The sequence below is a fragment of the Manacus candei genome, unplaced genomic scaffold (assembly GCF_025592945.1).
Source record: "Manacus candei isolate 608988 ecotype Guabito, Panama unplaced genomic scaffold, ASM2559294v1 h1tg000139l, whole genome shotgun sequence".
In the NCBI taxonomy this organism is placed as follows: domain Eukaryota; kingdom Metazoa; phylum Chordata; class Aves; order Passeriformes; family Pipridae; genus Manacus; species Manacus candei.
Window position 1 is genome coordinate 1,067,375 of NW_026138187.1, and position 13,512 is coordinate 1,080,886.

The 13,512-nt window shown below is 48.7% G+C and overlaps 1 protein-coding gene across 10 annotated transcripts in view; it reads right to left on the bottom strand.

Moving 5' to 3' along the window:
* PPP1R12B (protein phosphatase 1 regulatory subunit 12B) overlaps positions 1 to 13,512 on the bottom strand; it is a 131,509-nt gene that overhangs the window by 25,383 nt on the left and 92,614 nt on the right. The window contains exon 1 of one of the 10 annotated variants that reach the window (XM_051771653.1): positions 6,189 to 6,901. The exons of the other annotated variants lie outside the window; for them this stretch is intronic. Within the exon in view, the coding sequence (XP_051627613.1) occupies positions 6,189 to 6,290 (102 nt within the window). The 5' untranslated portion in view covers positions 6,291 to 6,901. Of the gene's footprint in view, positions 1 to 6,188; positions 6,902 to 13,512 lie in introns of those variants that run through there. 10 annotated transcript variants of the gene reach the window in all.

Below are 13,512 nucleotides of genomic sequence, written 5' to 3' on the forward strand. Positions count from 1 at the left end.
GAAATTTTCCCTAATATCCAACCTAAACCCACCCTGGTGCAACTTGAGGATGTTTCCTCTCCTCTTGCTGTTTCATACCTGGGAGAAGAGCCCGACCCCTACTCAGCAGTCTTGGTTTAATAGTGGACTGGGCTCTTGTGTGTCTTCGAGCCCTGTTTTTGATGGGTTTGTGGTCATTTTATGATAAACAAACTCTGATGGGCTCCTGCCAGGGAAGCAGACACTGGTTTCCAGCTCAGCAGGATGAAGTGGTTTGCTGCCCACAGAGGTTCCACCCACTCTCCCCATCACTTCTGTGGCTGCTCATTCCCATCCCGCAGCACCTCCCCCTGTGTCCCTGGTTTTGTGGCTGTACCATGAGCTGACCCAAATTAAAGGTATCTTCTTTCTCCTCCTCCCTTCACCCCCTTTACAGTCCTGACTGATTCCCTGGTCTGGGGCAACCTCAAGTTGCTCCCTGACCTTCTGACCCCCCTGCCCTGCAGGGGTTTCAAGGCTGATCTGTCCCAAGGGATTGCCCTCCAGCTGCTTAACCAGCTTCTCCAAGGACACCACCGCTGACCAGGCAGCTGAGGGTCAGAGAGGCATTTTAAATGAGGCTGTAGCATTACATCAGGTCCTTTCCAAATCATCCACGACCATTCAGGGCCTTAAGTAGTTAACAGACTCCCTGCTCCACCTTTGGCTTGGATCAATTCTGCTGCCTGGGAGCGAGGAGAGCTGAAGGAAGTTCAGCCGCAGGGACAGAAGACGCTCACCCCACGGGTCACAGCACGTGCTCTGACCCATCTTGTTTATACATCCAAATGCAGGAGCATCGGCTGGCTGCTGAGTCACATCAGGGAACATCTCACGGGTGGTGCCCTGAGAACGACCAGAAGTTCCCGATGTACTTCCAGATATGGACATTTACAGTGGCAGACTCAAAAAAACCCAAGAACAAACAACGCAGAAGGATTTCATCCTGATACTCATCCGAGAACGTGATGCTTGAGGAACAACCAGGGGTAAACAAAGCAGGATGCTGGAGAGCACAGACTAAGGTTAATTGCCTTAAAGTTCAAGTTTTAGTATCCCATGTTTTTTGTGGGCTGCTGGGAGAGGAGGGAATCATTTTCACAAACTGTGTAACTAGTCAGCAATCCAGAAATTAGACAGAAAGTGCCATGAGACAATTTATTTGACTCCATTTCAATTTATACAGCATCATTTTTATCACAACCAGACAAGTCCAAGCCACTAAATAGAAACCCAGGAAGATAAAGTTTCCTGGAGAAATATTTTCATAACACTTTCTATTCTCTAATGCACTTGCAGCAGAATTAAATGATTCACAGAGGAAAACTCCATGTGAGAACAAACCTGTGATCAGGAATATCTGAAACAGGATGGAACCTGTTGCAAAATACCACGGAGCAAAAGGTGACTGTCTGGCACGTATACATTCCAAACTCTAGGAAGGCCATAATCCAACCAGGCATTTCTAGAGACCTCTCAGCAGTGACTTTTTACATGGGCAAGAGACAGGAAAAGCGGGGGGACGGTTTTAAGCTAAAAGAGGAGAAATTTAGATTGAATGTTGGGAACAAAACCTCTCCTGTGAGGGTGGGGAGGCCCTGGCCCAGGTTGCCCAGAGAAGCTGTGGCTGCCCCATCCCTGGAAGTGTCCAAGGCCAGGTTGGACGGGGCTTGGAGCAACCTGGGCTAGTGGAAGGTGTCCCTGTACGTGGCAGGGGGTGGAACGAGATGAACTTTAAGGTCCCTTCTCACCCAAACCATTCTGGGCTTCTCTATGATCACTTATTCATTAATACTCAGCCCTTTTTTCATGATTTGTGTGCTGAGCACTTGCAGCTCAGCCCCTCACATTTTTGCACATTAGCTTTTCTTTTTCCTTTAAGATTTGCTTTGTATTCTACACATACATGTTCAGAGCACCGTGCCCAGACTGGGTGCATTTGCTGCCATGGTAATCACTGCTCCGAGCACTGCGGGCTCCATGTGGAGGCTCATTAACAGAGACAGTGATTTGGGAACTGCTGCTTTTTCCACTCAAGCACTACTACTATCAAGTGACTCAGTGAAAACACCCGGCCCATAAAAGGTGATGCTCCTGCATCCCATATTCCACCCAGCACGGCTCCTTCAGACTCTCAGATGAGAGGCAGAATAAAATCAATCAGGGCAGGCCACTGAGTACACTTAGAGCTTTATTGCTGAGCCCTTCCTGACAAAAATTCAGCTGGAAAGCTCAGGTTATAGGCACTGAGGGTGGCTTAATGAGGGAGTGACTAACAGCAGAGGGAAAGAGCCTTGTAGTGAAACCGTGAATATGGACAGAACAAGAAGAATTATGTAAAGCCTCTTGAGGAGCAAGTAAGAACCATCAAGTGGCTACTTGACAACCAGGCTGGGCGGAGAACGGACTGAGAGCAGCCCTGAGGGGGAGGACTTGGGGGTGTTGCTGGATGAGAAGCTCAACATGCCCCAGCTGAGTGCGCCTGGACCCAGAAACCTCCCGTGCCCTGGGCTGATCCCACAGCAGGGGAGGGGGGGATTCTGCCCCTCTGCCCTGCTGAGATGAGACCCCCTGCAGAGCTGCCTCCAGCTCTGGGATCCCAATAGAAGAGGGATGTGGAGCTGTTGGAGCAAGTCCAGAGATACTCTGAGAGTGGAAGCCCCTCTGCTCTGGAGCCAGGCTGGGAGAGCTGAGGGTGTACTGGCCACGGAAGAGAAGGCTTCAGGGAGACCTTAGAGCCCCTTCCAGTGCCTAAAGGGACTCCAGGAGAGCTGAAGAGGGACTTGGACAAGGGATGGAGAGACAGGACAAGGGATTCCCACTGCCAGAGGGCATGGTTAGATGGGATATTGGGAAGGAATTCTTCCCTGCGAGAGTGAGGAGGCCCTGGCCCAGGTTGCCCAGAGAAGCTGTGGCTGCCCCATCCCTGGAAGTGTCCAAGGCCAGGTTGGACGGGGCTTGGAGCAACCTGGAATAGTGGAAGGTGGCCCTGGCCGTGGCAGGGGGTGGGACTGGATGAGCTTTAAGGTCCCTTTCAGCCCAAACCAGTCTGGGATTCTAAGCTGGGCAGCCACACAAATATAGCTGCTATTGAACCAGCAGCCCCCACACACCAACAAAGGGTTTAAGCTTTGATGCTCTCTTTTACAGCAAACAATATTGGATGACAAATCAAGAAGGAGTAGTTTATAAAAGAAGGGAAGGTATAGTGACAAAGAGTTGGGAAACAACTGAAAAGCTGCAACTGCAGTCTGTGCTGAAAGTTGGGAATGTGCATTCTCCTTAGGTTTTCCCATCTGACTGATTATCCTATAAGGAAGCACAAGGGTTATAAAGTACCAGAATAAACAGATGGATGAGAGTAAACTCAAACTACGGGGTATTTCCTATGCAAAAAATAACTGGCCCAGCACAAATAAGAATAATAAAAAAAAAATCAGTTCTTGCCTTCCAATCCTGCCATTTATTTGCTTAATTGCTCACCACAGGTTTCATACCATCAGCTGCCTATTGCACCCTTGGAACTGACTATGGGAAGAATACTTTTCTGAGGAAGAGAAACCTCAAGCTAAAGCAGCATGGGGCAAAATGTAATGAAAAGGTCCCCACTGCCAAAAACCTGAAGCTTGTGCCAAACAATGGGACGATCTGAACTGATTTCAAAGGGGTTTGACTTTCCTCTTCTGAGCAACATCCTCATTAAAGCAACATTTTCCCTGGGGCATTCAACAGGATTTGCTGGGCTGTTTCTGTATGGTGACTACAACTCTGGGCTGTTCTGCTGTGACACAAGGAGTTAGGTATTTTACCTCGTGAAGGTTCCAGGGCAATGGGACAGTTCTGGCCTGGCACAGAGTCGGGGTCACACACCAACACCCTGCTCTCACCACAGTCTCCTGTGCAGGGATATTCCTTCTCTTATGATTTGTATGAGTTCACTGCAAAGTGCTCCCCCTCCTCAGTGGTGCATTTGGGGAGATTCCACCAATTAAAGGTGGAAAAACCCCAGGCAGTATTATCCTAACTCCTAAGCAGGAGCATTCCAAGCAGCAGTGCAAGTGTAGAGGGAATGCCATAGGAAACTGCTTGGCAAATGACATTTAATGCAGCTGTTTGGCACCAACACCTCGATAAATCAAACCTCCTTTGCTCTGTCTGGTTCTCCAAGAGATTTTTCCCTGTCTGCACCATGTGTGAGGCTCCTGCCTGCTCATGTGTTCTCGCACCCCTGCTCAGCTGGGAACATTTAGAGCCCACAGCTCTCTGCTGGTATCAATCTTGACTGAATGGAAAGATAAAAGATTCCAAGATACCACATTCCTTCTCATTTTATAAAGGCTGGTGGGTCCCTGCAGCACAGACCTGTCACTGTGGGCATGGGGGAGTGAGTGGGGGAGAATAAACACGTGGGACAAATCCATAGAAAACCACACTCTGTTATTGCTCTTGCTCTTGGCAAAATTATGTTGTCTTGGAGAAAGAGTTAACATAGATCCCTGTTTTAGCCTGAAGTCAATCCTTCCCTAATTAGCCTTTTAAGGCATGGGCTATTTCCATAACCCAGATAGCACCAGGGCCGTTTCCTACACCGACTCTGAGTCAATGCTGCTGCAGTTCCCACCTGGTTTCTCCCCGTGGATGCTCTGGAGTCACAGCTGGCATTGCCATTACCACTGCAAGAATCACAAAGATTTCTGTGCTCATGTGCTGGCTTTCATCAAAACCCCACTGCCACAAGAAGCTCTACTCCATGCACTCCCACTCCCACCTGGACCTTTTTGTACCCACCTGAGAGCTGCCACCACCTTCTCCAACACCCACGAACCCCCAGGAGCCTGGGATCCCACCATGGCTGTGCACAGAGAAACCAGCACCTCCCGTCAGTCTGCTCTGGACACATGGCAGTCACAGCTCCTGGGAGATGTTTGTCACCCCTTCACATGCCCAGATTCATAAGGGGGGGAAAATGAGTTAGTCTGTGTTCACTGAACATGACTGATCTTAAAAGCTTGTGTTTTGAAAAAAATTAAACCATTTTCAGCACACTTGGAAAGTTCTCCACCTGTCACCAGGCTGGTGATCAACACTGTGGCTGTTTAGTGAGCAATGGTAAGCACAGTGGTGGTGAGGAAAGTCCATCCAAGCACACGGGATAGTTTTAGATTATCTAAATCCCCTCAGAGACACTCCAATGGTGTGCAGGTGGAAGAAAGCACAGATCCTGCTCCCGCGTTACAGAAAACAGCCCAGGACAACCAGCAGCCACAGAAGCCTCGAGGCTGAAGTTCCTGAGGTCAGGAACTGCTTTCATTAGTGCCATGGCAGGGGGTTAAAACCCTTTGTACATATTTCAGGCAATGCTTCTTCCAGACCAAGATCTGTCCCTGCCAACGGAGCAGACAATGCATATCTGATTTGAGCAAACACCAGTGCCGGGATTAATTTAATGCTCCCATCTAAAATTAGCCTGGCTGTTAAAAACTAATTCCTCCAGGCTTGGACGCCGGCATGATAATATTTCTTGATGGCAAAGAGGTTAACCATACAATGATATGGACCTGGAGGGTTTGGGACCACCTCTCCCATGACTCTGGAGCTATTATACTGTTAGGAAGTGTTCCCAACTTTCCACCACCTTGGGAGACAGGGACAGCAGCTCTGGTTTGTGGAGGAAAGGTAACTACCTTGACTTGCCTCCTACAGATGGCTTTATTCACTTTTTTGGTGTTGTTGAAATTACTAAACCACTGCACAGGCCAGCTCAGCCCCAGGGGCGAAAGCTGGACACAAACCTCGTTTCACCAGCGGTATCAAAGTGTTTATGGAAAAAGTGCAGCTTAACAAGCTGGTCAAGTTCTGCCTCATTTTCACTGGGGAGGGTTTTTATCCAGTAACAGCCGACCAGGAGAGCCATGTTCCAGGACAGGAGGAAACTACAACCCCAACAACTCCCTACACCACTAACACAGTTAATCCCAGGGCAGGGACTCTGGCAGATGCTTAAAACCTGTTGCTGCAGAGGCACCTTCCCAAGTTTCATTTCAACCATCCTCTTTCCAAAGGAAACCACAGCCGCAGGTCTCCAAGGGTAAGACAACAAACCACCACTGCCAGGCTCCACTTGGAGCATGTGCTGAGCTGAGTAATACAGAAAGGAAAAAGCTGCTTACTCTGAGTGTCTTCGCAATCGGGGAAGGAGAGGACGGGGGAGAGTCTGACTGAGCCTTCCTGCTCCGAGTGTATTCCTTACTCCTGGTGTACAGGGACGACATGGCCTCGCGGGCTGGGTGTCTTTGAGAAGCAACACCAGTTCTTGCTCTCCTGTCGCTCTACAGCGCTGGGCAGGTCCTTCTTCCAAGGTCAGAACAAACTAATTAAACTATTCACAGCTCTGGTAATTAAACCCTGCTGTTTAGGGTGTATAATTTTAGGCATTAATCTGCTGCAGGGAGAGCTGAGGCTCCACAATGTTTCTCGTCCGAGCAGAAGAAGAGAAGGTGTCAAGGACTCGCTGTGCTCCGGCGCCAGGTGCTGCTCCGTGCCAGCCTCACCGCCCGGACCCCGTCCCAACTTCTCCACAAAAGGACATTTCCCCTTGTCCAGAGCGTGCCACAGCAGCAGGGGGATCTATCTCCCCCCAGAACTGCAGGAGGCAGAAACTCCCGGCTCAAGAAGAGAGCTGGAAAACCGGCTGGGTTTCTCTAGGCATGAAACTTCTGCCAAAAAAAAAAAAGCAAAAAAAGGGAAAGGCAAAGCAAAGCCTGATTTACTCCCGAGTGCGGCCGCGAGCTCTGCCCTCGCTGCGCAGAGCTGCACGCCCTGAGTGAAACACAAAAGCATAAATCAGGAACAAACGCTGGTTTGGAAAGGGGCAGTCCAGCTGAAGTTGGGTTTTGTTCCATCCTCCTCCTCCACCTCCTCCTCCTCCTCCCGGCGCCGTTACCCGCGCACAGGCTTCTCGTCCCTCCCGCCGCTGCCTTCTGACATTCCAGCTCCTGACTCGCTCCCGAGGAATGCTGGAGGGCAGCCAGAAGCAGCGATTCACTTTCAGCTTGGGATTTGGGCTGCCAAATTGGGTTTGGGATTGGGTTTGGGATTTGGGCAGGGAAAAAAAAAAGAAAAAAGGAGATGGGGAGAAAAGAGAATCCCTCCCAAGCTCCCAAGGCCTGTTGGGCTGCAAGTGGGATGTCGAGGTAAAACTGACCGTTGCAAAGCCTGAATTCCAGGAGGTTGTGACAAAGGGAGATGATTTAAAGTCCATGGAGCAGCTCATGCCATGAAAGGGAGGACACACTCTGGCAGCACAAGAGGATTTTTGTTGTTTGCTCACAAGCCTGTTTGAGCTGTGACGGGGCGTCACAGAGCTTGTGTAACGTACACTGGTTCAAGGGAGTGTTCGGGATCAAGGAGGAGGGAGAGGAGCTTGGAGGAAAGGACAGAGGGTGTGGAGAGCACGTACCTCTCCCAAACTCTCAGCTCTCTGCCAAGCTCTGCTGCTGCACAAGCTCGCTGGAAAGTGGCAGGACTGCTCTATTCAAAGGCAAGTGCATGTCCCTCATGTCCCAGTGAAATAAGCCCATGGGATGTTCATTTGAAAAATGCCCTCAAATCACCATGAGTGATTTAGTAGCTCACAGAATCATACAGAATCACACAAAACCACAGACTGTTTGGGGTTGGAAGAAACCTTGAGATCATCCACTCCAAAAATCCTGCCAAGGCAGGGTCACCTGGAGCAGGTGACACAGGAATGCATCCAACTCTTACACATGAAGTCCATCTTGGAGTCATAAGGTTGAAAATCTATGATTTTTGTTGCTGGAAAGGTATCACCCCAGTTATCTGCACTGGACCAGTTCCAGTAAGGCTCAGCTGGACTCATTCACATCCACTTGACCTGGCCACTGACTGAGTCACTGGCGGCCTGGGGTCATCCCATCCATGTCCTGATCCACCTCACAGGCTGCTTAACATCAAACAATTCCTCCCAAGGCCAGGTTGGATGGGGTCTGGAACACCCTGGTCCAGTGGAGGGTGTTCCTGCCCACGGCAGCGGGGTGGAGCAAGATGAGCTTTAAGGTCCTGTCCAACCCAAACCATTCTGCAAAGTGCAGAATAATATCTATATGAAAATATTTTAAGAGTATTACCCCACTCTCGTTGCTCTGAAGTATTGTCCCTTTCTGCACCCTGCTTGGCACCCTGGTGATTTCACTGGCACATAGCTGGGGAAGGGGCTTGGAATAGCAGCTGCAGTAATTTCTCCTGCCACCTAGCACCTTCACTCTCCAGGGGCAATGCAGCATTGCTGAGCAACCAGGGAGAGTGGAAGACAGGGCTACTGGATTGTCCTGCACTAAGAAAGTCACAGTGAGATCAGGTTTCTACTTGATATTCATCATGAGGAAGGAGGGGACTTGTCATCCACCGACTGCAGCAGGGGGGGGGAGAGGTTTGAAGAGGTCCAATTCTGCCTGGTAATACCTCTGCATTCCCATTTAAAGGTATGGAAATGAAGTCCACGCACACAAGAAGGCAGGGACAGGCACCCAGCTGCTCCAGGAGTCTGGGGCAGGACCTTGATCTTTCCAGCCTCCATCTGTTGCTCTCATCACCCACCTCTCCCCACGTGTGGAGCCCAACTCTGCTGTACAAGGCAATTCAGACATTTTAAATGCATATTTATAGACTCTGCACACAGGTGTGATCCTTTCACACCAGTTCTCAGTTTCTGGGGTTTCAAAACAGTGCAAGTGAAACTGGGCAAACCCGTGTGGCCAGCACTGCACTGGGGTGTCCTGGTCCCAGCTCCCAGGCTGCCAGAGCCCAGCTTAGTCACCAAGGTGGAGTTACACAGTGCAGAATTGCAGGGCTTGGCTTCCCCTCCCATCCAGTCCCAAACAATCTGTTGTCACATCCCTCCACGGTCATGCTTCTGCTGAGGAGCGGCCAGAAAGCTCCAAAATCAACATTTTGGTACAGAACTCACAGCCCAAAACCAAAACACAGCCTGAGCTATTCCCTACTAATTAAAAGTTAATTAGTCATCCAGTGCGGATCTCTCACAGATTGAGTGGACAGTAACTCATTCTAGAGAGAAGGGAAGGTCTGATTAGCCAGGAGTCAGAAAGCAGCATGAGATGCAATATGGCAAAACACGATGGTTTTCATCATTATTCCAAGAGATGCCTGATTTAGGGGGCTATTCCTGCCGTTCTGTACAGTTGTCCCCTGTGCAAGATGAAACACGACGCTCCTTCACTGCTGTTCCTCACAGCCCCAGCTTTGCCATGTTCAAGGTTGTGGTTTAGATCTGACTGTTCCTCTCTGTTCACGAGATTCCTCAGTAGAACCAGGCTGGTACCTGCTCTAGCTGTGGTGCCGTGTACTTTGCTAAGGGATATTTATACAGCCTCCAGAAAGACACGCAAAAAAATCACCTTCCATGAGCATTTTCACAAGCACAGCACACAAACCCTAAGACTGCCCAGACCTTCACTTCATGCTGTGGCCTATTTCTGGGCAAAATCACCTTAGAGTTTCTCCTCATCTTGGACTATGGCAGCACAACTATACTACAGTATAATGTCTTTCCTATATTTATATGAAATAGTTTATTCCTGTAGTTAGAGCTGTGGTCTTGGCTATGATCACTCTTCAGACACCCTCACCCAGAAAGTGGTCAGGTTCTTCCTTCGGAGGGTGGTTGGGCACTGACCAGGCTCCCCAGGGCAGTGGGCACAGCACCAAGGCTGCCAGAGCTCAAGGAGTGTTTGGACAATGCTCTCAGGGGCAGGGTGGGATTGTTGGGGTGTCCTGAGCAGGGCCAGGAGATGGACTCAATGGTCCTTGTGGGTCCTTTCCAACTCAGGAGATTCCATGATCTTTCCTTGTCTGTTCAGATGTCTGTCCTCTCCCTTTCTTCGGCGATGACACCTGTGTTTGTACCCCATTTTTAAAATTACTTAAGACAGGAGAACACATAACCAAGAAAATGACATACCAGAAACAGAATGAAGCCCTAAGCTAAATATTTGAGAGGAACACACAAACACCCCTTTTATCTGTGCTGAAAATCTTCACCTACAGAACATGATGCTGGTAAAATAAATGTCAGCATCACTGTAACATTCCAACCTGCAGCAGACAAAACTGGGAAACAAAGGTGGGAAGTTGAAGCCAGAGCTGCAGTGATGCTCAGGGGTGATGTGAACCCACAGCACGTTCTCTGAGAGTGCAGAGGAGGAGAAGCCCTCTTGGGAGACCAGAATTCTAATAAAACTTGAAGAATGAGAGTAGTTGGTATTTTTGGAACAAATTATCCCAAAACTATATCTTTAATGTCCTAGCTGTCATTTTCCACACCAGGTTTAACACACTGCCTTGTACCTCACTGAATTACTTCCTATCCAGCTGACTTCTTTCATCCACAGCCAAACCTCCTCTATGTCCCAGCACAGCCACGTCCTGGAGAGCACGTTGGTGTCTCCAGCTACACAGGGCTCAGCTGGGGTAGGAGACACAAACTGGGCCCACACACAGCTCCAGGCCATTCTTCACACTGTGACCTTCCCTCAGGGCTTCCCACAGCCAGGGACCATCCCTGTTCCACCACACAACCCTGCAGACCACGAATCAGGGGGAAGGTGGCATCCAACGCTCCTCCAGGTACAACTGGGCACTCACAGGGACCAATCCCAAAAGGCAGCTTGGACACAGCTACCCCGATCTGGAGCGTGAGAGGACTCAGCCCCATGGATGATGCCTCAGTGCTGGGGAACAGTTTGAGTTGGGACCATGACACTCAGCCTTTGAGGGCAGGGATGGGGTCTCAGCAGTGCCACAGCCCTTGCTGAGACCCTCCCCTGTGCTGGGCCAAGTAATGCAAGAACACAGAGCTGCACTGCTACATGTGAATTCCAACCCAACTGGATGAGCAGCAAGAGGATGAGGCAAGACAGAGGTTCATGTTTTCCTTTGAACCTGTCACAGAATCACAGAATTGTTACGGTTTGAAAAGCCCTCTAAGGTCATCAAGTCTGACAGTTGAACACTTCCAGGGATGGTGACTCCACCACTGCCCTGGGCAGCCTGGGCCAGGGTTTGACCACCCTTTTGGGGAAGAAATTTTCCCAGTATCCAACCTAAACCTCTCGTGGTGCAACTTGAGGCTGTTTCCTGTCATCCTGTCCCTCGTTCCCTGGGAGCAGAGCCCAGCCCCCACTGGGCTCCACTCTCCTGTCAGGGAGCTGGAGAGAGTGAGAGGGTTCCCCCTGAGCCTCCTTTTCTCCAGGCTCCCCAGCCTATTGCTGAGGCCATTTTGCTCACTTTGAGAAGCAGAGAACCCCCCTAATTGCTTCCTGCAACCCCAGACACCTCAGGTACCTGGGGCTACCCCTTTCTACATAGTTCAGCTGTTTGCTATTCAGGTAAACAAATCTTCCCAACCCTCCCTTCTGGATTTCCCACCTGCACAGTTTGTCTGTTGAGTCATGTCCTGGTCCAGGAAAACACTGAAATCTGTAATTTTTTGCAATACTTAAATCAACTCTAAAGCTGCATTTATTCTCATGACACTTCTCCAGAGAAACAGAGTGAAATAACCAGTGCTGTTGTTCACAAGAACCAGGCTGCAAAGCCACTACGTGCCCAGAAAACAATTTTTCTGAGTATAAAGTAGTTCTGTAAAAAATTCAGAGAATTAGAGAATCCCAGATGATTTGGGTTGGAAGGGAACTTAAAGCTCATCTTGTTCCACGTCCTGCCATAAGCAGGGTACACCTTCCACCACCACCACCACCACCAGGTTGCTCCAAGCCCCATCCAGTCTGGCCTTGAACACTTCCAAGGATGGGGCAGGCACAGCTTCTCTGGGCACCCTGTGCCAGAAACTCAGTTTAAACGTGAAAAACCCATTAACCATCAAACGATTGTCATGGCTAATAGAGAACAGAGTCAGGATTAGATTTCCCACTGCTTTTATGTCACTGGACTGGCCCAGAAAACTGAAATCCATAGTGCCACAGTCCTGCACCTCCCTTTTGAAATTACATTTATAGTGTGGACAAAGTTTAATAAATCTTGTGATTCATTTCACCTCAGAATGTCCTATATTTGTGACTATTCCACGCCAAAATAACATGCATTCTTTGTGCATCCTAAATAGTACCAGTGCTCTGGCCCTGGAAGAGGATCCAGCCTCACACCTGTCTCCCACTACATCTGAATTGGCCCAAGTGTTGTTATTTGCAAAGGAAAAGCCCATGATCTGTTGGGTCAGGTTGGGTCTGACACAGGAACAGTTTTGGTTACACACAAAGGGCTCCACAGCCAGAGGAAGGGTTACAGTCCCTGGTCACTACACCAGGGTACCAGTCACTGCTGCTTCTACATGGGATCCTGCAGTAAGAAGTCTCTAGAATATTACCAAAAATTTGGAAAGGAATTCACCTGGAAAGAAAAGGCTGAGCTTTGTTAACCTTCCTGCTCTCACCCCTTCATTCACTGTACCCACTGCTCTCTGTGCAAAGAAATTCTGCTGGTTCTGGAGAAGATCTGCTCATTTCAGTGCATAATGAGTGAATTTGGAACTAGCAGCACCCTCACTTAACTCAGGGGATGTGACCAAAAGTGATCACAGAACCAGAGAATCATCGTGTCATTAAGACTGGAAAAGACTTTTAAGACCATTGACCCTATTCCATGGGGTGGTGTTTGTTGTTTTTTCCCCTGACAAGGCTGTTCTGCTTTAGCTATGGAGATGCTCCCAGAGCAGGAAAAGGAATGAGCTGCAGCTCAGGGGTTAGTGGTGTTTGCTGGTTGGTTGTTTTTTTGTGTTTAATTGGTCTTTTTAAACCTAGAAAATTTAGTGAGTCAGCTCCACTCTTACCCTCTGCATTGGTTATTAACAGTCAGGTTCTCATGACACTGTACGTAACCTGAGCAGGTAATTTTGGCTGAGTATGTCATTGTACAGTGAGAGAGCTAAAAACTGGCTCCAAAATACAGATTATTACCCCTGGAGCATAGTCATAAGGAGCTGAGGGGTTGCTGAATTACAGCAACAAATGTGCTGAACAGCAGCTACAGACAAGGAACTGTGTGCATAGAACAGCCAAGGAACTGTCTGTATATGGCTGGATAAACACTTAAATATATGTATGAATTTCTTTAGCAGCAACAAGACCAAGACCTATTGCATTTAAAATAAGTTGTTAAAACGTTACTCGTACTCTAGCCTACAATCTGTACTTCTGGGGATTTGATTCAGCTTATTTAATGGAACTTGGTACCTCAAGATTCAGTAATTCAAATAAATAAATAAATAAATAAATAAATAAATAAATAAATAAATAATAGCTCCTCTACAGCAACTGTACATGATACATAAAGCCCACTGCAAATAAATGACTTTAAAATTAAAAGCAAGCTTTAGAGGGTCAATTACAGCTCTGCAGGGTTTATTTAGCTCTGCAAAAGACACTCAGGGTTCTG